General features: G+C 41.3%; 1 protein-coding gene across 1 annotated transcript; it reads right to left on the reverse strand.

Annotated features, from left to right (window-relative positions):
• Positions 1–2000: 2000 nt before the first annotated feature.
• Positions 2001–27885, reverse strand: LOC137650169 (zinc finger protein 845-like). The gene is made up of 2 exons (XM_068383334.1): positions 27781–27885; positions 2001–10035 (listed from the first exon to the last, which is right to left on the reverse strand). Exon 2 carries the CDS (start codon positions 9345–9347, stop codon positions 5259–5261), a length of 4089 nt encoding a protein of 1362 aa, XP_068239435.1. The 5' UTR covers positions 9348–10035; positions 27781–27885; the 3' UTR covers positions 2001–5258.

A 27885-nucleotide genomic window follows, 5' to 3' on the forward strand; every position in this document is an offset into this window, starting at 1 on the left:
TCCATCTCTACTACCAAAATAGAAACTTCTCATATGAGGCGATTTATTTTTCACAGTTTTTTTCAACAAATAATCAACATAAAAATATCTTTCACCGGAGCCATCCTTCTTACATGTACATCAAACTTCTTAATGGTACCTTAACATGAAACTGACAATTTCTTAACCCTTTTACCCCCAGGCTATTTAGAAATTTCCAACCCTTAACCCCCAAGGGGTTATTTTTATCCCATCACATTTTGCAGTATACTTTTTTTTAATTGCTCTAACAGGCTTAATTTTTGTCATAGAGAGGGCAGGTTGGTCTCATTCTCTTGGAAAATGCCCGAATTTTCTCAAAAAATTATCAAAAATATGAAAAAAAAAAATTTTATAGCATTTTTTTGCAAGGACGTACCAGTACGTCCATGGGGGTAAAGGGATGGCTTTTGTGAAACGTACCAGTACGTCCTTTGGGGGTAAAAGGGTTAAACTTCTTAATGGTACCTTAACATGAAACTGACTATTTCTTAATTAGTATGACAAATGTGATTCTCAAAACCAATCAGCCGTAAACAATGGAAGTACTAATCTGCACTTTAATATCAAGAAGTGTAAGATCCTTAAAATTTGAATACGATAGAATCTTTTATTGTACGGTGCTTTGATATTCTTTACATACCGTAAATCGCTGATTATTGTGATTCTTTTTGTGAAGATTGTACATTACTCCTAATTCAAATATTTTTTGCTACATGAGAAAAGAAGACATAATAATATACATATAATGCACTGTACCTTTAACCAACATCAGTGCAATATTGTACTGGAAATTTATCAATGATATAGCCTCTGGTACAGAACCAAGTCATGTATACCATCACATTATCTTTAACCAACATCAGTGCAATATTGTACTGGAAATTTATCAATGATATAGCCTCTGGTACAGAACCAAGTCATGTATACCATCACATTATCTTTAACCAACATCAGTGCAATATTGTACCGGAAATTTATCAATGATATAGCCTCTGGTACAGAACCAAGTCATGTATACCATCACATTATCTTTAACCAACATCAGTGCAATATTGTACCGGAAATTTATCAATGATATAGCCTCTGGTACAGAACCAAGTCATGTATACCATCACATTATCTTTAACCAACATCAGTGCAATATTGTACTGGAAATTTATCAATGATAAAGCCTCTAGTACAGAACCAAGTCATGTATACCATCACATTATCTTTAACCAACATCAGTGCAATATTGTACCGGAAATTTATCAATGATATAGCCTCTGGTACAGAACCAAGTCATGTATACCATCACATTATCAAGTTCATTCACAATTTTGGAAAAGTCAGCAATTGGGTTTCTTTGAGAAATATAAACTTTGCATAGCCTTAAACCACTAAAAACAGGATCGTATTTCAAACCTTCCAGTATTCCTAAAGCATCTATTTCTGAAACAAATTTCGAGGGCAAGAAAATAGCTTTTCATAGTTGAAGATGGTAATGTAAATTAAAATTTTAAATCAAATACCAAGCTACAGTATGACAAATAATCAATAAATTAAAAAAACTCTTAAGTACCATGTAATTTTAATTTGACCTAGCTATACAAATCTGGTTCCTTTAATTAGGAAGAATGTTTCAACGTGAGCTGGAATTGGCCGTTAAAGGGGGCTGTTTTGGTGTGCGATCTCAAAGTCGTGCTTTTGCTTCGTTATGTGAGCTCACCTAATAGTAGCAATCTCACTTCACTCCACTTCAGACATGGTTCAAATCATGATTGAGTGATTCGGTTGTTAAAATGGGCCGAGTAGTGATTCTATAGCGAGTCATATTTGCACCGACTCACAATGGTGCCCTTTTAGCTCGGAGAAGTTTCCTGGTCGCTGATTGGTTAGAATATTCTTGTCCAACCAATCAGCGATCAGGAAACTTTTCCGAGCTAAAGGGGCACCGCTGCGAGTCGGTGCAAATATGACTCGCTAAAAGAAATGGACTATAGTGTTGGTGCGTTAGTTGGAAGTCAAGTAGTTGATAATGTTCCCCGCCGCATTTCAGCTTTTTCCTAAAGCTTCTAAGGAGAAGACCTCTTCAATATGTTAACTAAGGAATTTCATCAAGAAATTGCTGATGAAGTTAAAGCAGTTGCTTATTTGAGAGTACATGGTCTATTTGATGAAGAAGAAAACATTGCACTCTTGTCATCAGTGTGGCAAAGAGATGAAAGAAACACGAATAAGGCTCTTGTTCTCGTGAGCCACCTTGTTCATGATTTTTTTAACCATCTTTTGGGGATACAGATCTTTGCCCCAAACGTTAAAGTCAATCAACTTTTTAGGCTCATCTCTAATAGTTGCCGCTGCTAGGACAGGCTCCTTACAAGCTCTCCTGGCTGAAAAGAGTGCATGCAGATCCCAATGGAAGGTAGTCAAGTGGATTTTGGCCGGAACTGGGAAGAGGTCAGATTTTGAGCAGTTCCCATTAAACATTTCAAGGTAAGCATGGTGCAACAAAGAACCTGCCAGTCTTTCTTTGGCCTCCAATTTTGCTTTTAATAGGAATTCCTGAATTCTGCGCACTTTCATTAAACTGCTTTCCTTCGATATCAGAATCCAGTTTGCCAACTGTAAAGGCGTGTTGGGCATCTTCCCAAGTATCGGAGTCATATGGGAGAGCAAGCAAAACAGGCTTGCACTCCTCCAGCACTGGCAGAGGTCTACCTTCTACTACCACCTTTTTAACAGCCTCTAAACTCTTTGAGGCAAAAGGGAAGACAGTCTTTCCGAGCTACAAAAGTAGCCTTCTTCCTGCCAAAAGCAGAGCAGAGTATTAGTAAACTTAGCTGTCTTGAGCTCCTTAACCAACAAGTTTTGAGCCTTACCATGGTCCAAGATGACTGTTTCCTTGGGAATCATATCATTCCTAATGGACGCTCCGGAATTCAACCTTACGTAACAGTAAGGATAATTCTCAGAGGGGTAAAACTAAATCTGAGACTGGTTTAGAGCCCATGACTTCACCAATATGAAGGTAGTACTCCTCACTCAGAACCATAGTTTTGCATAACACCAAGGATTCTTCGCCGAACAGTCTGGATTGAGACTGGTGAAGCCTCGGGCTTCGGTGCATGTTGAAGTTCCTAAATCTTCGTCTCTGAGGACGCTTAAGCTCTTTTATGCTCCACATGAATGTTTTCCATGAATCCTTTCATGGATGCCATGAACTCCACACGTCCTGGGAACAAGGAGGCAGTCGGAGTCAGAAAAGGAGTCAAAGTTGAGGTACGTGTAGCACATACAGGGACAAGATTATGCAAAAAAGAAGTACTAGGTACAGTACTTACCTGCTGACTGTCGAGCGAATCATCCAAGGCTTCTGTTCTCAACAAGAGCCTTTCTCTTTCTGACGGAACGGAAGAATTTGGCGACGTGTTGACGACGTCCAAATGCATGTAATTGAAGCACATTCCGGACTTCATGATCTGCAGGATCCAGTTGTACCGGTGGGAGTTATACCATCGGAATCTGATGACCGTGCGCTGCGGTCACATCAGCCTTGGGGAACAAAAGATACTTTATTTCCAATGAAGGAAGATAGGGGGCATCTTGTTGAGCTGTTCTGGAATCCCCTCACCCAGTGTCTGATGGTGTACAGGTAAAAACGAAGTAGGTGCTTTCTAAAAAAAAAAAAATAGAAATTACAGTACCTGACAGAACTTTTGGGTTGTTATAATGCAGGGGGAGATGATCCCATGCATGGAATTTTGGGGATACAAGAGACATTTGAAGCAAATATTAAAAATAACATTAAACATTCAAGCGTAAATGACAAAGTTAAGCCTCATCGATCCATCATGGGACGACAGTCTCAAAGCTACATTGAAGTCATCCGTATCAAGACCTCATTTTTGGCTCAGCATAAAAAGTGAATACCTTTCACTGAGTGAAAAGGCAATGAAAATTTTGATTCAATTTTCACCAACATATTTGTGAAAAGACATTTTAATCTGTCACAGTTATATAGACTCTGTACCAGTGTCCTCCCTTCCCCTACCAAACACAAACTTCTCACTTCCATTCCATAATTAAAGGATCATTCACTTCCTGTAAAGGGAAAAAGAAAATTATATAATAAGTTTTTTAAGGAACTGCAAGTACATGCGTACAAGACAGCGTCCAAAATGAAAGAAAGAGCTGGGGGCAGGGCTCTTCGCCCCGCCCCCTCGCCAGTTGTATAACCCCTCGTTATCTAACTTTAACAACTGATTTCAGCTCACGTGGAAAGAATCCCCATAATTAAATGACTAAAGTTTGTATGACATGTAGGAACAACTTCTATTTTGCATTTACAATTGTAAAATCTGTATACAAACCTCACTTTTTGTTATCACAATGACTGGGTTATTAAAACCACTATTATTACAATAATTAACCCTTCCTTTATGTACTTCAGTACTCTAATACATAGTAGTTTTAGGAGATCAGTAAACTCTACTTTACTTACTAACATATGAAAGCTACATGATGACTAGCATTCTCAACACATCTACAATTGAGCAGGATATATAATTTATTACAAAAATTGCTAACGCCCTCCTATTGGCTCTCAACACTAAAGCTTTTCATTTGTCTAATTTCATATCATTAACAAACTGCCCTTTTTATCCTAGTATCATTACCTTCAAATAATTTTCCTCTTCAAATTCCACTTCCGCTGTTACTGGCTATGTGTTATCGGTCATCAAGTGAACACGCTAACCATTATCATTTCAATAGCTTAGCCTCGCTGTTACAATTTAACTTAATATACTTGAAACAACTCAAAGTATACAATGAATAACAAACCCATCCACTCTCCCAAATATGTATAAAGTATACATCACCTCAATTCCATTCAAGGCTAACTTTTTCAATGAGTTATATACTCAAAATAGCTTTAAAATATCAGGACTACTCCTCTGTTAATAAAGTTTTAGTCAGATAGGCTCCAAGTTGTTCAGTGGGACTTTCTTATGTCTTACTATGGCATAATTCTTATGTTAAATAGATTCTTATACTGTATGATGTTGACACTTTACATATTAGGAGGATAAGTCGAAGGGAAGTAGAGCAAATATTTCAATAACTATAAATACATAAAGGTTGGTGCTACACAGCTACAGTCCTAATTAGCGTTTACAACTGCAAGACCTTAACTCCTGCGGTGAAAAGTTCTGACAGATTGCAATACCTGTACTGTAATTGCTTCGCTTTAACCATTACATCTGTGTGCTAGCCTCAGGCCGCCTATGTAATTCACTGATGTGACTCTCGAGAGAATAGCGCAAACGAAACTTCTCATCACAAAAGCTACAGTTATATAATCTTCCTCTATTATGCAGTTTCATATGCACCTTCAAGCTGTAATTTGATGCAAAATCTTTTCCACAGACACTGCAATTTACACGTTTCTTGATGCCTCGTTCCTTCAAGCGCCTCTCGCGAGCTATTGAATAAGGAAGCGTTTTCACTGTCAATTTACCCACTTCCATTTCACCTACGTCTATCTCGTCACTAATCACAGGCTCTTCCTTCACAATTATTACTTTACTTTCCCCATGATCCTCCACTTCTTCATGCCTTCTACTTACAAAATCTAAATCCAACTTACTTCTTTCAACATCTACAGCAGCTGTATTTCCCCTGCTTTTAATAATGATTTTAGACGAGTCTTCTTTTTCCTGGTCAATTTTTGGAGGGTCCTCATTTTCATGGTCACTTTTAGGAAGGTCCTCCTTTTCATGGTCAATTTTAGGAGGAGCTACTTTTTTACGGTTAGTTTTGACAGGATACTTCTTTTCCTTACCTATCTTCTTTTTCAACTTGTGTATGATCAGATGATTTTCAAGGTGATGCTGGAAGTGGAATTTCGTACCACAAATATAACACACAAGTGATTTTTTTCCCGCTGCATGAGCTGAGGGATCCTCCGTGTTTCGACCACGACGACGACCATAGAAGCCACGGGGTTTGTTTTCCTTGGGTGTTTTTCTAAAGGCCGGCGGTTGACTCGTCTGCTGACTTTTATGACTCCGCAAGTGTGATTCCAGTAGTTGTTTGCTTTTAAAAGTGTCTGAGCAATAGTCACATTTAAATACATTACTATCGTCTCTGTGGCTCTGAGCATGTCTGGCGAGATTACTTTTTCTGTTAAATGTCTTGTTACAAACTGGACACCTATGAAGCTTCCTTTCCTTCAGAATCTGACGTCTTTTCATGGCCGCTTCGTAAGATATGGTTTGGACAGTTAATTTGCCCACCTGAATCTCAACTGTAGGCTCAGTGATGTCACAGAGAATTTCTTTAGTTACTTCAATATCGCCTTTTGGAATACGTACGGACTTCTTCCTCCCATCTATGCTACCAAAATTTCCATCACTTTCCAAATTCATTTCACGGCTCTCCGCATCATCTTGGGGGTAAAGAGTATCATGCGTTTTTCTATGCCCACTCAATACTGACTTCTGTGTGAATTTCCCGTCACAAATTGCATAAGGATGGGGCACCCCAGCGTGCACCATTTCATGTTCGTCTCGATACTCATTTTCTTTAAAACCTTTCCCGCACATATGGCAATCATATGCGTGTTCATTGGTATGAATCATTATATGTCTCTTGAGACTAATATCCTTCACACAATGGAAACTGTTGTAATTGTTGCCATAATTTTCATCATAAGAAGCTGAAACTGTATCATAATTGGACTCCTTCCCATAATGGAAGTTCTTGTAAGTGTTGCTATAATCTCCATCAAAGGAAGCTGAAACTGTATCATATTTGGATTCCTGAGGGTTATCCATATTTTCTATTTCCTTTGCATCAAATCTTACATCATTACCAATGTTTTCTAAAGCCCGCTGCAAATACTCGTTATTTCTAGTCGGCTCTTCAGCTACATGTATATTTTGATGCACCAAAACTGGCGCCTTATCTCCATGGTTGGTCTTGATGTGCCTCTGATAATAACTCTTGTGAACAAACTTTTTATTGCAAGACTTGCATTCCAGAGCTTGCTCTTCGCTATGCAAATGCAAAAAATGCGTCTTCAAATGGCCACTTTCCTTAAATTTTTTACCACAAACGTAACACTGATAGCGGCGCATACCTGTATGTACAACCATGTGCCTCTTCAGATTATTCAGTCGATTGAAAGTTTTCCCACACTGCGGACACTCCAGTTTGTGCTGCCTTAGATGCGCTCTGAGTAGACTTTGTTCTATAAAACCTTCCCCGCAAATAATGCACAAAAACTTCTGTTCTGGCATACTGCTTTCAATGTGGTTTTCAAATGTTCTCGGAATTTTAATCTCCGTCGATTCGTATTCCCTTTCGCTTTGAACAATCACTTCATTTTCTTTTTTTTCCATTTCCTGTTCGTCAATAATAAGAATTACCGGCTCCCCAGATTCAAAATCGAATCCAGAACCACTAATGAAGTACTGTCCCATGAGAGTATGAATTATACTCTTATCACTCATGACACTGTCTTCGCTATGTCCACTGGGAGCTACGGCCTGATTCTGATTTTGAAGAGCAGTTTCTCTCATTACATGGATCATCTTATGCGTTTCCAGGTTATGCTTATAACAAAACCATAAATTACAAATATTGCAAGAATATATTTTATCCTCACTTTCAGATCTCATGCAATGAATTCTCATGTGCCTTTTCAGGTTGATATTTTGCACGAATTTCTTGTCACACATAGTACACTCGTGTGTTTTTGGGGCAGGATGCAACATATTGTGTGTCTTCAAATCAGATTCATCTTCAAACTGTTCCTGACACACCTTACATTCAAAAGTTTGATGGTTTGAATGAATTAACATGTGCCGTTTGAGCATCTTTGCCTGCGTAAACTTCTTTCCGCAGACTCTACACTCTTCGGCTCCAGTGATGTCTCCTTCCAAACTTTTATTTGCTAACGCTTTATGGCTTTCCATGTGGCGCTGTAGATAATCGTCATCTCTGAAATATGCGTCACAAACAGAGCATTGATAAGGGCTACCTATATGAACTTTCAAGTGCTCTTCCAGCTGACTTTCATGCCGGAAGGTTTCATTGCAGTTTGTACAGTGGAATGGATACTCATCAGTACACAATTTCATTAGGATTCTCACACTATCGTCATCACTATCCTTTTCACTACCCTGAGATGAACTAGAAACCAAAGAAAGCTTTTGATCATCTGGAGATTTTTTGTCTTTAGCTATAACTGATGTTCCTTGTCTGTTGTTAAAATCAGCTCTGTGTGCTACTACAGCAACTTTCTCACTGCCTGTTGATGGTGATGAATATGAAGGTCGTTCAGGGTCCGAGCAGTTCTGTTGCAGGCCGGTCGATACTGGTATCGAACTCTGTTGCATTTCAGCTTCATTATGAGTTTTCACATGGCGAGTATAATTACATTTGTATTTGAAAGACTTGCCGCAGAGAGTGCACCTGTGACGTGTCTTGGTGTGGGATATCATGTGGGAGGTGAGATAGGACTTGGACCGAAAACCACTTCCGCACACCTCGCAAGTAAAAGGCTTCTCTCCTGTGTGGAGCATCATGTGAAACTTTAAATGAGAATTTGATTTGAAACCATCATCGCAAACGGTACACTTGAACGGGCGTTCCCCCGTGTGAGCCTGCAGGTGTCTCTTGAACTTATCGAGCTTGTGAAATTCCTTCCCACATACAAAACATTCGTGTATCTTCACATTGCTGTGAGAAAGCATGTGTATGTTAAGATTGTTGCGGTTTAAAAACTGTCGGCCACACTCCGAACAACTGCACGAGGGATCGCCATCGTGACCCATTATATGTAAACTGTAGTTTCTTATGTATTTGAAAGTCTTATCACAGAGCGTGCATTTGTAAGGCCGTTCATCTGAGTGGGTTTTCCTATGGCTCCTTAAATGGCTGCTATTTTTGAACATCTTCCCACAATCTGTGCATTTGTAAGCTCGCTCTCCTGTGTGGTTCTTCATATGTTCATTGAGATAACACTGCTGAGTGAATCGGTTTTGACAGATGTTGCAAACATATGGCCTGTCGTCTAGGTGAATCTTTATATGTTTTTTCAGGTTACTGTTTTGATTAAATGCCTTCCCACAATGAGGACATTTATAGGGTTTTTCTCCTGTGTGGAGCAGGAGATGAGAGTTCAGGTGGTTCTTCTCCCGGAAGGCCTTTCCACACCACGTGCACTGGAACGGTCGGCTTCCCGTGTGAATTAGAAGATGTTTCTTCAAGTTATCGGTTCTCCTGAACCCTTTTCCACAGGAGCCACATACATATGTCGTCTCCATAGGCCTCTCCATCTTTAAAATTGTTATGGATTACAATTTGCTATCTAATATCAGGAGAAAAGAGAGAGATTTTTCAATATGGAACACAATTCATCTTGAACAGATAAAAATGGCAAAATATAGAGAATAAACAAATGGTACCTTGGAAATGTGTATCGTCATTGAAGAAAATCGAAAACTTGATTTATCAAATCATTCATAAATGACTCGGTAACTTATTGTCCATAGAAAAATGACAAATTAAAAATCACATTTAAATGACCAAACTACCGTACATACATCATGATGATATATGTGAAAATGGAGTAATACTTATCCATAATAAACTAATTTCAATAGTTATAAGAAACTCCTGTGATACTTCAGCTATATTTAAAAGAAAACTTTCCTGCCTTCAATTTGAGTCAAGTTTAAATCAAAATTTAATTGCCATTTTTATAATTCATTATAATAGAAATCACTCAACCAATGTGTTCCCCTAATATCATTACAAAAATAAGCGTGATCTCTTTATCCAATTACAACTCTTAGTTCAATTTCTTTTAATGAACAAAAGAATATCGTAGTATGTCACCAGATGCATCGGCTAATATCATCACTCCTCTACTCATGACCCGATCATTAAGGAGTATTTTCTTCTTCTTCCTTATTCACTTTTAGTAAGAGTCTTGTGCCGGGAATGTTCATCTGCGGTAGTTATCTGGAATAGATTAAATAATGTAACCACTACACACCATATAGATTACACATGATTATACAGTAAAATCACAAATTTCCAAATTAAATTGTATTTTCCCTAGTTATACAAACCTGAGTCCTTTTAATGAAGGGATTTTGACGAAGGAAAAATCTATTTCTGGGGAGATACCTGTGACGCCCGGTGAAAAGGGTCCTTCTTCACACTTTTCTGATATAAATAACTACCAAATATACCAGAGAAAGTTAAAGCATGGAATGCAGAGGTTACTACACTCGCGCGAGCACCCTTAGGGCGTCGTGTATAAAGATAGGGCGTGTGAAAACCACTATTCACAGGTCGTCTTCCATTTAGATAATTCCTTCACCAATAAGGGATGAGCCGCTACAGCGGCCCTAACCAAACCAACCTGAACCACTCCACCGACGCCCGACTCGAGCCCCATCTACATATCCTTCTTTTTGGACTCGTGTTGCGACGCTGCCTTTGTTTTCGTGTGCGCTTTTTTGCCCTACAAACCGCAAACAGCCTTTAGAACAACCCGTGAAAGGTTCGGACATGAAGACCCGGGGCACTAGCTTGGAAGCTTCACTTTTGACCTTTTGACCCAGGACCTAGAGAGGGTGGTTGAGAAGGGAAGTTAAGTTAAAGGTCTCAAGTTAGTATAGCTAAGAAAAATAGAAATCACTTTAAAAATTTGTGATCTGTTCTTATGCAAAATACAAACCCTTATACTTTAATAGGCAGACTCACTGCTTGGTGGGTTGGAAGTCTCCCTAGAACCAAACTGGATGGTTGTTTTTTCTCTGGAAGTGTCCAACTACCTGCTCCCGCATGGGAGCAAGGTGGTAACTCCAGGAAGCTCCTAACTGCCTTTCATAGGGATGAGAACACTGATAGGACCTGGCTTGTACATGGAGGCATGTACTGTACTTAGTTAAATGAAAAAACCCTTCCCCTGAAGAGGATATCACTTTGGAACCATATACTTGTATGATGATCAGTGGGTTGGTAAAAATTACACCATCCTCCCCCTTGCTTATGGAGGATGGGAATGATACTTATTTATGGATGAAGAATGGTGTTCCTAAGTGTAACTGACCAGCATCAGGTTTGATCCGGCACATAACATTTCAACCCATTTCTCCACGAGAGTACATACATACAAACATATACCATGGCACTTCCCCCAATTTTGGGGGGTAGCCGACATCAACAAAGAAACAAAAACAAAAAGGGGACCTCTACTCTCTACGTTCCTCCCAGCCTAACAAGGGACTCAACCGAGTTCAGCTGGTACTGCTAGGGTGTCACAGCCGACCCTTCCACGAGAGTAGAAACAGAAAAATGAAGAGGAGACAGTCATTCTACTATTCATTCCATACTCACATCTAGAAGTTACCATATGCAAGAGGCTTCCAGTCCCAAATGGGAGCTGGGTTGGTTACACTACTTGACCATCTACCACAGGACCATGCACGAAGATGTCAAAGGACTTGTTGGCACATTCGGGCCTTCAGTAATTAGCCCACATAAATGTTTCTCCTCAAAACTATGATGGGCCCTATACCCCTAACTTTATGGGCTCTGGTCCTACCTGGTACATCAATCCTCTCAACAATTGAGGCATATGCTGGCCAAATCAGGCTAAACTGAAGAAGAGCGTGCATGTCCAGGTACACTTACTGTAGAGGGAGAAGTGGAGGTACTTCCTCGAGGACTGATGCACTGGTACTTGAAAGTATGTGTCCATCAGATCCTCTGAAAGAATGAAGTCTCCCTCTGTGATGAAAGACAGTACAGACTACACTGTTTCCATCCTGAACTTTGTTTGATAAAATACTGTAACTTGTTCAGAGGTCGATGACCAGTCTCCAGCCCCCAGATGACTTCAACAGGAAGAGCAAACTGTGGAAGACCAGAGACTTGTCTCGTACGACTTCAAGTGCATTCTACTCCAACAAATGTTCCACCTCTGTCCGCAAGGTCAAGTCTTTCAGCGATGTTGCATGACTGGACGGGAACTCTATTGATAAGATTAGATGGGGATGCCGAAGGTCCTAATAGGGTAGTGTATTGAGTAACACTCCCAGAGTACACTCACTACCAAAGACTTGGCCCCATGTCTCTGCCAAGTCACCCACTGGTGTTACAAGCATCTCCTTACTCTCAGCAGTGGAAGAATAGGAACATTGGCATCAGTGTTTCACTCTCCCTCTCCTCTTCCCACCGGGCCCCCTTCCTGAAAGGCACAGGTTGGGGTAAATGAAAGGGCTGTGCATGCACACACACTCTCTAGGAAGAGGTTGTGGGGGGTGCTGATCAGAGTCTCCGAGCGGGTGCATGGACCTTCCTTGATCCCAAACCTGCAGGCTTGGTCAAACCCGAAGGTTTAAGTGCTGCTCCCTTCAAAGGGCTGGGACCACTGAAGGAGACAGTGCACTGGATCAGAGAGCCCTGTGAAGCAGTTCATCAAGTTTCCACCGCTGCCTGCCCATGACTCCTAGGAATAAAGAGATGTGGCATCCCCACACCGATGAGTTCCTAAGCAACAACGCCACCTCTGAGGTAACTTGTTTTGAGATACTGGAAACAAAAGCACCTAACCTCATCAAAACCCATTTAGCCCACTGGTTTACTGACTGGTAAGCCAGGAAGGTCACAGCCTTCACACCAGACAGCACGAGACTTGTAGTTCTACAAAAAATCTGGGGTCGATAGCCCTGTTGTCTTTGCAAAGTACATTAACCCTGGATAGGTACGCTCCTCGGACACCCCTTTAAGGGTATACTCGGACGCGAACGACCCCGACGCCAAAAAAAATTCTTGAAAAATCAGTTTTTGCAGTAACCTCCTTTTTTCTTTTGCCAAAAAAAACTTCAATGAATGCTTAAAACAACTGTAAAGATAAATACTACTCATCTGCAGAAAAACTATTTATTATAAATATTTTAAAAAATTAAGTAGAAAAAAAAGACCTGACATAAAAATTCATAAAAAAAAAGTTTATACATATATACACAAATCCTTTTAGGAATTGATTCTTGAATGTTTAGGACACATCTTGATGTATTTTGGATGAAGTCAGACCCATGGAGGTGAAGATCTGAAATGAGAAAAAAAGGGTAACTTTTTTTGGCCAAAAATATTTGTCCAAATTTCATGAATTTTTTTGGGTACCCAAATGAAATAGGAAGTGGCTAATTTTTTTAGGGAATAAACATATGTTATCCTAAAATAGAAATATGTAAAAAAATCTTCATTATTTAGTAAATTACATTTATATCAGGGGCCATATCTAAAGGTAATTTTTTGAGTACTTAGAAATTTCGTAAAAAAATACATATATTTAATATATAATATGATATTTATGCAGGTAAAAATATACCAAAATATCACAAATTCTATAGGGAACAAGAATATATATAGATAGGGCAACTTACGCTTCGGATATGTCCACAAAATGGCCGCCAACCACACTGACTCAGACTCCCTAATCTGCCACTTGAAATGTAGGAAGGGTATGTCAATTTCAAGGTGTTATTTACTAATCTAATTATTATTGGATATGCATAAAGATTGTATGGTGGGTTGCTGGATAATTGTCGATTATTTTACGACTATAAAATTAAAATTCTGACACAAAAAAATTTTTTTGAAGGGAAATAAAATCGAAAAAAAAATGTAAAATATAATATTTTAGCTAAATAATTTGATGATATTCAATCAAAAGAGAAGTAAACAAAATTTTCCGACAAATAAACATCTAGAGGAATCATTACTCTGTGATAGTTCCTTGGTACGTAGTAATTTTGAAAGAATTGGGAAAAAACGAAAAAATGGCAATCACCGGAAAATCGAACACATACCTATATATACGCCATATCTGGCTAAAAAAAAGATAGGCATGGGTAGCCAGATCATCTAGAAACACTTTCCAACACTATAAAAATATAAGTTTTGCGACACTACTTGCCAATTCCTTACGGTAACATGACTAAGCAAAAAAATGCAAAACAAATAAAAAGGGGCATTCGCGGAAAAATGGCTAACATTCTAATATACGGCATTTCAGAAAAAAAAAATTCAGCCACGTACTAGGCAAACCATCAAGGCACATTTTCCGACAAATAAACATCTAAATGAATCATTACTCTGTGATAGTTCCTTAGTACGTAGTAATTTTGAAAGAAATGGGAAAAAACGAAAAAATGGCAATCACAGGAAAATCGAACACATACCTATATATACGCCATATCTGGCTAAAAAAAAAAAGATAGGTATGGGTAGCCAGATCATCTAGAAACACTTTCCAACACTATAAAATTATAAGTTTTGCGACACTACTTGCCAATTCCTTACGGTAACATGACTAAGCAATAAAATGCAAAACAAATAAAAAGGGGCACTCGTGGAAAAATGGCCATTCTAATATACGACATTTCAGAAAAAAAAAATTTCAGCCACGTGCTAGGCAAACCATCAATCACATTTTCCGACAAATAAACATATAAATGAATCATTACTCTGTGATAGTTCCTTAGTACGTAGTAATTTTGAAAGAAATGGGAAAAAACGAAAAAATGGCAATCACAGGAAAATCGAACACATACTTATATATACGCCATATCTGGCTAAAAAAAAAAATAGGCATGGGTAGCCAGATCATCTAGAAACACTTTCCAACACTATAAAAATATAAGTTTTGCGACACTACTTTCCAATTCCTTACAGTAACATGACTAAGCAAAAAAATGCAAAACAAATAAAAAGGGGCACTCGCGGAAAAATGCCCAACATTCTAATATACGGCATCTCAGATAAAAAAAAAAAAAAGACATGCACGTGTTAGCCCAACCATCAAGGCACACTTTCTAACACATAAACATGAAAAAAAATCAATAATATACGGCAATTCCTTACTACGTAGTAAATTTTTACAAATATTGAAAAAAAACAGAAATTGGCAACCGCAGTTAAATACCCAATATACCAATAACTACGTCGTATCTGACAAAAACAAAATCACGCATGGGTAGCCAGATCATCTAGACACACTTTCCAACACTAAAAAAGCAAAAGTTTTACGACACTATTTGGCAATATCTTACGGAAAAATGACTTGGCAAAAAAATTAAAAAAAATGAAAAAGGGGCACTCGCGGTAAAATGCCCGACATTCTAATATACGGCATCTCAGATAAAAAAAAAGACATGCACGTGTTAGCCCAACCATCAAGGCACACTTTCTAACACATAAACATGAAAAAAAAATGAATAATATACGGCAATTCCTTACTACGTAGTAATTTTTACAAATATTGAAAAAAAACAGAAATTGGTAACCGCAGTTAAATACCCAATATACCAATAACTACGTCGTATCTGACAAAAACAAAGTCACGCATGGGTAGCCAGATCATCTAGACACACTTTCCAACACTAAACAAGCAAAAGTTTTACGACACTATTTGGCAATATCTTACGGAAAAATGACTTGGCAAAAAAATGAAAAAAAAAATGAAAAAGGGGCACTCGCGGTAAAATGGTCCTCGTGGTGATGAACGACATTTTAACTAAAAAAAAAAAAATCATGCACAGGGTAGCCAAACAATCCACCAAGACTTTCCACAACTGATAACCTATACAAGTTGAACCATTCTACGACAATTTCATAATACGTAATAACTTTGATAATTATGCAAATTACCTTAGAAGGGTAAACTCGGTCGCGCTCGACCCCGACGCGTCTCAGAAATCGGGGAAGGAGTACAGCTACAGCAATGCACATCTGGACACTACTAGAGCGTGTAGGGGAGACACCTCCTGCAGGTCGATCACCCACAAATTCAGTCACGGGGGTGAGTCACGTGAGAAAAACATGTTTTTTTTTGACGCTCGGGGTCGCGAACGACCCATCGTACCTATCCAGGGTTAATGTTCATGACCACTGGTCAAACCAAGAAACAGCATAGATGGAAGCAAGGCAGAAAACTCTATGTCCACCGACTCAAGGGGCTGAGAAGGATGGGCCTTCCGCCTTGAGTCTCTCCAGCGAGTCTGCCCCTCAATGAGGACACCGATGGGTCAACCAGAAGAGGGATTGACTCGGCATTCTCTGGTGTATAGAACCTTCACTGCCTCAAGAGCAGGGAGGGAGGATCTTATGCGACCAGCTCAACTCTAGCGAGATCTCAGATCCACAGATTTAATCAACTCAATCCAGGGCTAAATCAATAATATCTGACCAAGGCAACTCCAAGGAAAGCCTAGAGCCATGAGGCACACCGAAGTGCCGATCAATGACTAATATTTGCCCTAAAGGAGGTGCCAAGGTTGCCTACCTCAACCCATTTCACTCACGGATGAGACCAAGGACTTTAACAAAGGAACACTCCAACTCAGGGTTGTCCACCTCCATCTGGTGTCCTAGCGGCAGGCCAATCCGAAGATTCCACTTCACCCAACGAACAAGACCAATCCACCCCAAGGGCAGAACCCAGAACATAATCTAGAACTAACAAAGGTCTGGGAAGGCTAAGGACAATGGAAGGAAAATCCCTGGTACAGATCACAGCAAACAGCTGGAATAGTCCATACTCCTCCCTCTGCGAATCAATCGGGAAGCCAGCCACAGCCCTGTTTCCTGCTCCACGGGAAAAAGTCCCTCCAACAGCACTCTCCTAGGTGGAAGAAACTACACAGGTTGCTCCAACAGGAGCCACAACAATGGAACACACTGTTACGGGGGAGTAGGAAGGTACGCTTACAGTGGCACACGGTCCTGTCACGAGTGGGGCTGGCCAGCCCAGACACAGCGGGAGGAGGGACTTTGGGCCCAGAATCCACAGCCACATGGGTCAGGGTGATGGGCGCATGGAAAGAGGTGGGTAATGTTGGGGGAGGATCCAGGAACGGGGTAACCCTGGACATCGGGGCACCAGGCACTTTCGGTAAAATTCTGTTAATAATCAGGCGCGACACCTTCCAGACAATTTCCGCCAGCAGAAGTGTCATGCACTTTCGGTCAAATTACGTCAATACTCAGGCGCGACACCTTCCAATGCCGGTATAATTTCCGCCAGCAGAAGCGTCACTATTTGAGCCTTCACAATCCCCTTATACTTGGGGGTGGGCACTGCCAGTCTGATGCTGTCACCACCACCCCTTTAACCACTGGAATCACCAGGCACAAGCACATAGGGGACGCTGGCACTGGGGAAACTGGAAGAGAAGTGGCCTTAGCTACAAGCTCCCTCGACACAGAAGTGGAAGGACTACCTAAAAGGCACAAAGAAGTCTAAGACTTTTTTGGGTCAAACTCATCATCAGCACCCTCCAGGGAGACAGGTGAATAGCTTCCTTACTCTGAAGGAGTATTCTACACACTATCAAAGCCTGCCAAAGCAGATCAGAGGGCTCCTTGCTCCTGATGTACATTCCTAGTGGACCAAAATAGGAGCAATGGCAGTAGATGCACCCACGGAGGAGACCAAACCAGAAAAAGACCTTCAATGCCTTCTTAGGCATTGCCACGACAGACACTGGATTGCCTCTTTCCCTCCAGGACATAGACCTGCCAATGCACAGGAGGTCACGACTTGCAATTGGCACATGGAGATGACTGCAAACAATCATGCCTCTACAAGACATACGGAGGGAGTGTAGATATACGTGTACAGCCAATTTACTCATAAATCGGTTGCAATGGCCACTCTTCCCCGACAAGTACGAAACGCTTAACTTTCATTCCAACAACCTAAAACACATTCACTGCAAAAAAAGAAGAAAAAAAAAAGTTCATTACAAGCCAACAGTAACATCCGTACTCGTTAGTGGCTCTAACAAAAGTAAAGCTTTCAGACTGGTGAGAGGGGGGGGCGAGGCTTCTAGTCCTCGCCCTCCACCAGTTGTTTAATGACTCATTAAACAATTCTAATGGCCGTCTCCAGCTCGCACTGAAACAATCTCCCAATTAAAGGACGATGGTTTGTATGTCGCATAGGAACAAATCTTCATAAAAGCAAGAGAATTTATAACCTATAAACTCTGTTTCAAATAAAAGACTTACCAACTAAATTAACAAACTATACAAACCTGCATTCTTTAATAGGAGATTTATTCAAATGCAGCTGGAACTCTGTAGTTAAAGCTTATAACAAAGTGGCTCTCTTGCCAGTACACTGGACAGTCACTTTGACTGCCTCTGGTATTTTAGGGGGAGGTTATGGCAGGAAGTTGGGTTAATGGACTGTTGTTTGTTTAGTTAGCAAAAATACAAATGGCTTTCAAAATTTGTAATTTGTTCCTAGACGAATATAAACTAAGTCCTTTGATAGGAGACTCATCCTTAGGTGGGTATAAGTGCTCTTATCAAAGTGGCTGGCAAAAATCCCAGGATTGCTGATCTTTGACCTAATAAGGTGCGGAGAATAGCATCCTAAACACCTGGCAAACCAGGGTCGAAAGTATCGTCAGATCACGGCCCAGGAGTCTCTATTTCTTAGACTAGTAAGGTATAAACAATTTCATGGGTCTGTCTGTACATATCCATGGTGAAATGAACACTTGTATTTAACATCAATAAAAAAAACTGCTCGTTATAGATGAAGCTGTATCTACATCCGTCCAGCTAAGGAATACAATTCAACCATTAAAGAAATCCTTTCTGGGACAACTCGAGTGGGCTACCCTTAAATCTGCACTCTTTGGTGTAGACGCAACAGTTCCTCCTTTACTTAAAGTAGATACTTAAATTATTCTACCTTACTAATCCTTTCTCCTTCCAATGATATTTCATCTTCCATTGCATATTCTGTTATCATCTGTCTTTCTTCTATTTATATTTCAATAATACATTAAATAATTTATGAGTGGACTATTTCAAATAAAAGATGGGGTGTAGGCCTATGTATGCTGACAGCCATGACCCATAACTTATTTTGGTAAAGTTATAGATACTGACGGAACAACATTTTGAATAGAAAAAAATTATTTCATGTAGTAAATAAAGTGATTTCACTGAATTTGACCATTATTTCAACAGCAAACAAACCTAACAACCACAAAGAAAATGGCTGTTTTTGTATAGGAAACACCAGTTTTTTTTAGTAGAAAACCTTTTCCGTAACTACAATATAATATGTTATTTTCATTAGTAAAATAAATTTTTGAATATACTTACCCGATAATCATGTAGCTGTCAACTCCGTTGCCCGACAGAATTCTATGGAGGGATACGCCAGCTATCACAATACTAGAAGGGGGTGTACTTACCAGCGCCACCTGTGGCCAGGTACTCAAGTACTTCTTGTTGACACCTCCTCAATTATTCCTCGGTCCCACTGGTTCTCTATGGGGAGGAAGGGAGGGTCAATTAAATCATGATTATCGGGTAAGTATATTCAAAAATTTATTTTACTAATGAAAATAACATTTTTCAATATTAAACTTACCCGATAATCATGTAGCTGATTCACACCCAGGGGGGTGGGTGAAAACCAGTGTACAAGATTAAAGGATAGCTAAGTATCCCATATTTCATATAACAGTTATCTCAAATAACAATGAAATAATAAGTACCTGGTAAGGAAGTCGAATTGAACCGTTACTCTGCCTCTTTTTTAAGTTCGTCTTCCTTACTGAGCGCAGCGTTCCTCTTGGAGGCTGAATCAACCCAAAGGTGCTAAAGTATACAGGGCTGCAACCCATACTAAAGGACCTCATCACAACCTTTAACCTCGGCGCTTCTCAAGAAAGAATTGACCACCCGCCAAATCAACAAGGATGTGGAAGGCTTCTTAGCCGACCGTACAACCCATAAAAAGTATTCAAGAGAAAGGTTAAAAGGTTATGGGATTATGGGAATGTAGTGGCTGAGCCCTCGCCTACTACTGCATTCATTGCTACGAATGATCCCAGGGTGTAGCAGTACTCGTAAAGAGACTGGACATCTTTGAGATAGAATGATGCGAACACTGACTTGCTTCTCCAATAGGTTGCATCCATAACACTCTGCAGAGAATGGTTCTGTTTGAAGGCCACTGAAGTAGCCACAGCTCCCACTTCATGTGTCCTTACCTTCAGCAAAGCAAGGTCTTCTTCCTTCAGATGAGAATGTGTTTCTCTAATCAGAAGCCTGAATAGTAAGAAACTGAGTTCTTAGAACTTGGAAAAGAAGGTTTCTTGATAGCACACTATAAGGCTTCTGATTGTCCTTGTAAAGGTTAAGACCTTTTTAGATAGTACCTAAGAGCTCTAACTGGGCAAAGTACTCTCTTCAGATCATTCCCCACCAAGTTGGACAGGCTTGGGATCTCGAACGACTTAGGCCAAGGACGTGAAGGAAGCCCGTTTAGCAAAAACCGAGCTGCAAGGAACATGTAGCCGTTTCAGATGTGAAAACAATGATCCTGCTGAAGGCGTGGATCTCACTTACTCTTTTAGCTGTTGTCAAGCACACGAGGAAAAGAGTTTTTAATGTGAGGTCCTAAAAAGAGGCTGATTGGAGAGGTTCAAATCTTGATGACATAAGGAACCTTAGGACCACGTCTAGATTCCAGCCTGGAGTGGACAACCGACGTTCCTTTGAGGTCTCAAAAGACCTAGGGAGGTCCTGTAGATCTTTGTTGGTGGAAAGATCCAAGCCTCTGTGGCGGAAAACCGCTGCCAACATACTTCTGTAACCCTTGATCGTAGGAGCTGAAAGGGATCTTACTTTCCTTAGATATAACAGGAAGTCAGCAATCTGGGTTACAGTGGTACTGGTTGAGGAAACTGCATTGGTCTTGTACCAGCTACGGAAGACTTCCCCTTGAGACTGATAGATTCTGAGAGTGGATGTTCTCCTTGCTTTGGCAATCGCTCTGGCTGCCTCCTTCGAAAAGCCCCTAGCTCTTGAGAGTGTTTCGAAAGTCTGAAGGCAGTCAGACGAAGAGCGTGGAGGATTGGATGTACCTTCTTTACGTGAGGTAGACTTAGAAGGTTCACTCCTAGAGGAAGAGTCCTGGGAATGTCGACCAGCCATGCAGTACCTCTAAGAACCATTCTCTCGCGGACCAGAGCGGAGCCAACCAACGTCAGCCGTGTCCCTTTGTGAGAGGAGAACTTCTGAAGTACCCTGTTGACAATCTTGAACGGCGGGAATGCATACAGGTCGAGGTGGAACCAATCCAGCAGAAAAGCATCCACGTGAACTGCTGCTGGGTCTGGAATCGGAGAACAATACAGTACAACAGGAGTCTCTAGGTTATCGAGGTAGTGAACAGATCTATGGTTGGCTGACCCCACAGGGCCCAAAGTCTGTTGCAAACATTCTTGAGAAGGGTCCACTCTGTGGGGATGACCTGACCCTTCCGTCTGAGGTGATCTGCCAAGACATTCATACCGCCCTGAATGAACCTCGTTACCAGTTAGCTTTCGATCTTAAGACCAGATGAGTAGGTCCCTTGCGATCTAGAACAACTTCCACGAAAGAGTCCCTCCCTGCTTGAAGATGTAAGCCAGGGCTGTGGTGTTGTCAGAGTCTACCTCCACCACTTTGTTAAGCTGGAGGGACTTGAAGTTTATCAAGGCCAGAATAACCGCCAACAACTTCTTGCAAATGATGTGAAGTGTCCTTTGCTCCTGATTCCATGTTCCCGAGCATTCTTGTCCGTCCAAAGTCGCACCCCAGCCCATGTCTGATGCGTCCGAGAGGAGACGGCGGTCGTGTTTCTGAACAGCCAAAGGTAGACTTCCTTGAGAAGAAAGCTGTTCTTACACCACGCGAGAGAAGACCTCCTCTCTTCGGAAACAGGAACTGAGACCGTCTCTAGCGTCATGTCCTTTATCCAGTGAGCAGCTAGATGATACTGAAGGGGGGGAAGGTGGAGTCTCCCTAACACGATGAACAGGGCCAGAGATGAAAGTGTCCCTGTTAGACTCATCCACTACCTGACTGAGCATCGGTTCCTTCACAGCATGCTCTGGATGCATTCTAGGGCTTGGAAGATCCTTGGGGCCGACGGAAAAGTCCGAAGAGCTCGACTCTGAAGATCCATACCCAAGGAGACAATGGTCTGGGATGGAACGAGCTGAGACTCCTCAAAATTGACCAGGAGGCCCAGTTCCTTGGTCAGATCCATAGTCCATTTGAAAATCTCCAGACAGCGACGACTTGTGGGAGCTCTTAAAAGCCAGTCGTCTGACGGAGCCGGACACAAGATCATGATACTGCTGCACAGTCTGTGAACTGTCAATCATGGGCAAGCGAGGAAGTACAGTGACAACCCGAATCTGTCTAGACTGTCTGGGTCGTACAGACAATTCCTTAACGGGTTGCTGAGGTTGCCGCACTGCGTCACAACAAGTCACTTCTGTTGGTTGTTGAACGTCTTCCCCGTGACACATTGACTCCGTAAACAAAAAATCCTCTAACAAGGACTAAGCTTGGACTGCATGTCATGCAACACAGCTCAAGGTCTATGGGAGCAGGTGTGGTAACAGACGGGATTAGCGACTGAAGTGGAACCATTACCTTCCCTGGAAGCATGTTATGCTTAAATAAAAGTCCATAAGAGGTTATGCAGCTAAAGGCTCCCTCCAAATGACAGAGTCCTCAAGGGAATATCAGAAGGAGGGAGAAAAGAACTTTCTCATCTACAGGGACCTTATCCTAGAAAAGCTAAGTTCTCTGAGTGAGGGTTCACTGGTGCAAAAGCAGCAGACTAGAAGGCAACGTAATGAAACTGCTTGACAGTCTAGTGAGTTGGCAACAACCCAAGATGTGTGACTGAGAAGCATGCGGTAAGGTATGCAGAGCATGATGTATGCAGAGAATGCTGTATGCAGAGCATGCTGTATGTAGAGCATGTTGTATGCAGAGCATGCTGAATGCAGAGCATGCTGTATGCAGAGCATGTTGTATGCAGAGCATGCTGAATGCAGAGCATGCTGTATGCAGAGCATGCTGTATGCAGAGCATGCTGTATGCAGAGCATGTAGTAAGAAGAGCATGCTGTAAGCAGAGCCTGCTGAAAGGAAAGCAGAGCGTGTGCATGGCGTTTAACATTTCTCAGAAATTCCATGACCAGTGCTAGAGTGCTTTATGCATGCTTGCATGGGGTTAAAAAATCAACATAATGTTTACCTTACATTCATAACTCATGATTCATATTTTTGCCATGGTTTGAAAATGGAGGTAAGGTATGCTGAACAGCAGAGTCAGAACGAGCTGGAACAACAATAGTTGTGGTTTCCTCTTCAAGACTCTGTTGAGGGAACACCTGAGGCTCAGTCTGCAAAGGCTGAATAAAAGACAAGCAGAAGGAAGGCGCATGGGTGGAGGAGGCTGACTCCTAGCATGAGTGGTTGAACCCAAGGGTTGCGCTTGCTGAGCGGTTGGCGGAAGCGGAGTAGCAAGTTCCAGTTCCTGTGGTGTGAGCGGAGCGCGATGAGGAAGAGGCTGCGCAGAACAAGGTAAATGTCTCGCAAGCTGAGGCTCCTGAGGCGCAAGGCTAAGGTGTTGTGGTGCTTGCCTTGTGGAGGGTTGAGCTCGCTGCAGCGAGAGCTGAGGAGACTGACTCATGGACGGGAGAGGTTGTTGTACCTCAACCGAGTGTTGCATCACTGGTGGAGCAGCAAGTGGAGGCGGAGGAAGAGAGGTATAATCCTCCTGATCCCATTGTAAAGGTTGCCTTAAGGAAGGCGGAGGCTGAACACCACAGGGAACAGCAAACTCAGCACGTGGCTCAACATCGTACGCCTGGCAGGTGGTAGTGCGATCAGGCGGAGCGAGCGTAGGCGGAGGCGGAGGAGCAACACTCTCAGCCCGACACTCACGCATCAAGTCCGAAAGCTGTGCTTGCATGGACTGTAGTAGAGTCCACAACATCGTACGCCTGGCAGGTGGTACTGCGATCAGGCGGAGCGAGTGTAGGCGGAGGGAGTGTAGGCGGAGGCGGAGGAGCAACACTCTCAGTCCGACACTCACGCATCAAGTCCGAAAGCTGTGCTTGCATGGACTGTAGTAGAGTCCACAACATCGTACGCCTGGCAGGTGGTACTGCGATCAGGCGGAGCGAGCATAGGCGGGGGGAGTGTAGGCGGAGGCGGAGGCGCAACACTCTCAGCCCGACACTCACGCATCAAGACCGAAAGTTGTGACTGCCTGGACTGCAGTAGAGTCAACTTGGGGTCGGCAGACACTAAGGTCTGCTGAGGTAAAGCCTTAACAGCAGAGATCTGCTGCGGCAGAACCTTACTCCTCTTAGGCGGAGTGTATTCAACTGATGACTGAGGAGAGTCAGAGCTAACCCAATGACTGCATCCGGGTTGTTGAACTTTAACTTCGTACGTCTGGCATAGGTCTGGACTTTACGTTTAAGAGGTCTTGAGACCTGAGACCAGCGTAACTCTGCCTTTATTTTCTCCCCTAAATCTCTTCTGCAGACGAGCAAAATAAGGGCTCAATCGTCTGCGGGTGGGAGTGACGGTCTCGGTAAGACACGCCCACAACCACCGAGGATACTTCTGTGCGCCGATCAAGGCCTGCCGAACCCTTTTGTCCTTCGACATTGCTTCTCCCCTGGGCTTGGGAGCTTGCAAGAGGTCCCGGACTGGGAGGACGACTGGCGCGCACAAAAGTACCCTCACGCACAACACTGACATACTTTGCGCTAATCACTTATCACTTTGATTTCTGTTTGCACTTATTTCACTGAACTCGAAACTTTAAGTGGTTTGTACCTGAAACACGCAATTCTATCCTTTCTCAAAAGTTAGTAATTGCGAAAACAGAATTACAATGTAACAGAAAAATCTAATGAAAGATAATTCAGTGGCTGGAAAGAGACTAAACACTAGATCACTCTAGAAACGTTTAGTTTCTTCCCCTAAAGGGACTAGGGAGAAGAGCAAAAACGATAACGACGTTACTCGTACGCCTGGCAGGCTTGAGTGAAACGTTTATCCTCTTTCTCCCTCCGTCTCTATCTCTCTCTCTCTCTCTCTCTCTTGACTTAGAACCTGAGAGAAGAGCCCAATCATATATATCGTTAAAACATATTATTGTTAAAGGAAAAAAAACTGAAATATTTCCCAAAATGAAAAGTTCCTTTATTAGGATCAAAACCATTAAGTTAAGAAAGAATGAACAAAACGCTAGACACGGTTACTCTTACTGCAATGTGAAACCGTGAACATTCTTTCTCTATCGTAACGATAGAGTGCAAGTTGAACGTTCTGAACGTCAACAACTGCAGAGACAAAACAAAACGTTAGTTCAACTTTGAAAAAGTACGAGACTATCAAAGAAATTCTTTCAAACTCTGCGGCGGAAATAGCATAATATGTTAACAGGTAAAACCGAAATGACGGGCTCAATGTTAATTAACTTCGGTACCAAGAAAAGACCGCCTACTATTAGGAAGGTCGAATATAAACAAATATAAAAATTAATTTTAATAAGTTTATAATAAAAGGAAGTTAATCGAAGAGGCCTATAAGAGGCGGAGAGATATAAAATAAATCTATAACTTTTGTTAAGCAAAATTAAGAAAGAGAGTCTATACTCTCTTAGACACCAACACTTCCGTCTAAGGGAAGGGTCGGCCATTGAAAGGTGAACGAGAGTTCATACTCTCTTCGTCACCATAATTAATCAAATTAATTCCAAAAGCTAACTAAGCTAATATAGAAGTTTCCAGTAAAGCGACAGCCGAAATCAAAGAGAAATACTTCACCAAAGTCGTGAAAATACTCCAAGAACATAAGCGTATCCCAGAACGTCTAGCCGGAAGCACGACAGAGGAATAATTGAGGAGGTGTCAACAAGAAGTACTTGAGTACCTGGCCACAGGTGGCGCTGGTAAGTACACCCCCTTCTAGTATTGTGATAGCTGGCGTATCCCTCCATAGAATTCTGTCGGGCAACGGAGTTGACAGCTACATGATTATCGGGTAAGCTTAATATTGAAAAAAAACCCTTTATTTTTAACTCTATTGCTAAAAATACGGCAATCTAAGGGGGGTCGCAGGACTGTGTCAGCCCCACTACCCCCTTTAGGTAAGGACAAAGTTTGTAAGCTAGGCTAGATGGGGAACTTTAAGTTAGGTGGCGTTCTATACACACAAGAAGTCCTGTCCATCATTATACAAAGACTCTTAAAGGATAAAGTTTATCAATAAGGCCTAGGCTAATAAACTGTCAAATGCTTTTCAACAGATAAAGGGAAGGGTTAAAGGGTTTTATTATAGTTAAGGATGGAAAAAGCTTTTATACTTAAAAACGTGTGCTTCCTATACAAAAACTTCCGCTTACTTAGAAAATGACACTTATTTTTACTGCAAATAAAAACTTAATTATCTAAGAAATAACGATAAAGTTGTACTGTATTACAGATTCTCATTTCAATCAGAAAATATATGATTTTCTGTAGTAAATGACGTGATTTAACCGAATTTGACCTTCATTTCAACCACTTATGCACAGGTGGGAGGAGTTTATGCGCAGAAAGTTGAAACCCGCTATGTACACAAACGAACAAACAAGAGGAATACAACTGACCCGTAGAATGTCAACAAATAAATGAAAAATGTACCGTTAGTACAGGATATAGATAATTAGCGTGTTTTTCCATCGGTTTGTTATACATCCAAGAGGGTAATGTATAGAGAAGAAAAGGCTTGTTTTAACATTATATACTGTTTCCCCAGTATGTTTTCCCTACCCAAAACCCCGAGTTCCCACTGGGGGTCCCCCATTATTGGTGGATATAGATATATATATATTTCTGAAACTATTCATTTGTGACAGGAACGAGTGTCATTTTCGAAGAGAACAGACCTTTTCCTATAGAAGAAAGTAGTTTTTTCCCTAGGTTACATTGCCCTGTAATACAGTACAATAATACCGAAATAACAATCAATGGGACTAGCATGAGCAGCTCAGCATTTACCGCTTGCCAACAAATAGGAACTTGATGTTTTTCTGTTTCCGCGAGCTAAGAAAACACAATTAGATTTCTTAAAAATATCCCGGTTCTTAGACAGCCTAAAGGGTTTTTGGTTTATTTGCCATTGAAATGAAGGTCTAATTCAGTGAATGCACATTATACGGAGCCTTTGTATATCAGCCGCCAGTTCCTCCAGCGAGCATAAAATATGGACACCAACCAAACTAAACTTGGAGCCTTTGTATGTCAGCAGCCAGATCGTCCCTTGTGGATTAAAAATGGACATAAATTAATCTTAAATTTCCTTCGTAGCCTAACCTACAAGCTGTGCCCTTACCTACTTACCTAACGGAGGGGCTGACGGCCCTCGGCGACCCCCATTACACTACCGTATTCTAAGTTATCCGTAATAATACAAGCAGGTGGCCGCTATCATACATACAACCCTTAATACAAGCAGGTGGCCGCTATCATACATACAACCCCAAAACTTTCCCCCTATCCTACAAGCCGTGTCCTACCCAACTTACCTAAGGGGGGGGGGGGGCGTTAGCCCCCTGCGACCCCCTTTACACTGCTGTATTCTTAGCCAGCCGTCACCATACATAAAGGTAGCCGCTACCATAAAAAAAGTCTACTGAGGACCTTAGTCCAAATATATATTGTTCAAAATAACCTTTAATTCATCAATAAAGACCGAAATGAATTTGTCTAGATACAACTCAAAAAAAACTTTACACAAATAAGCTATTATACAGAGGAAAATAGCTTTTAGATAACCATGAATAACCTTGTTTCTTCTTTTAGTTACTTACATTATAAGAGAAATTATTCAATAGAGTAAAGTAGACGTTTTCACTGTCAAAATATTATACGCGAATAAACATTTCCGACCAGGGTTACCAGACTATTTCGAATGG

Source organism: Palaemon carinicauda, chromosome 11 (assembly GCF_036898095.1).
Source record: "Palaemon carinicauda isolate YSFRI2023 chromosome 11, ASM3689809v2, whole genome shotgun sequence".
In the NCBI taxonomy this organism is placed as follows: domain Eukaryota; kingdom Metazoa; phylum Arthropoda; class Malacostraca; order Decapoda; family Palaemonidae; genus Palaemon; species Palaemon carinicauda.

Bases quoted from the DNA above. Each gene is read 5' to 3' on its own strand.
- LOC137650169 (XM_068383334.1), bottom strand. From the start codon at position 9,347: ATGGAGAGGCCTATGGAGACGACATATGTATGTGGCTCCTGTGGAAAA.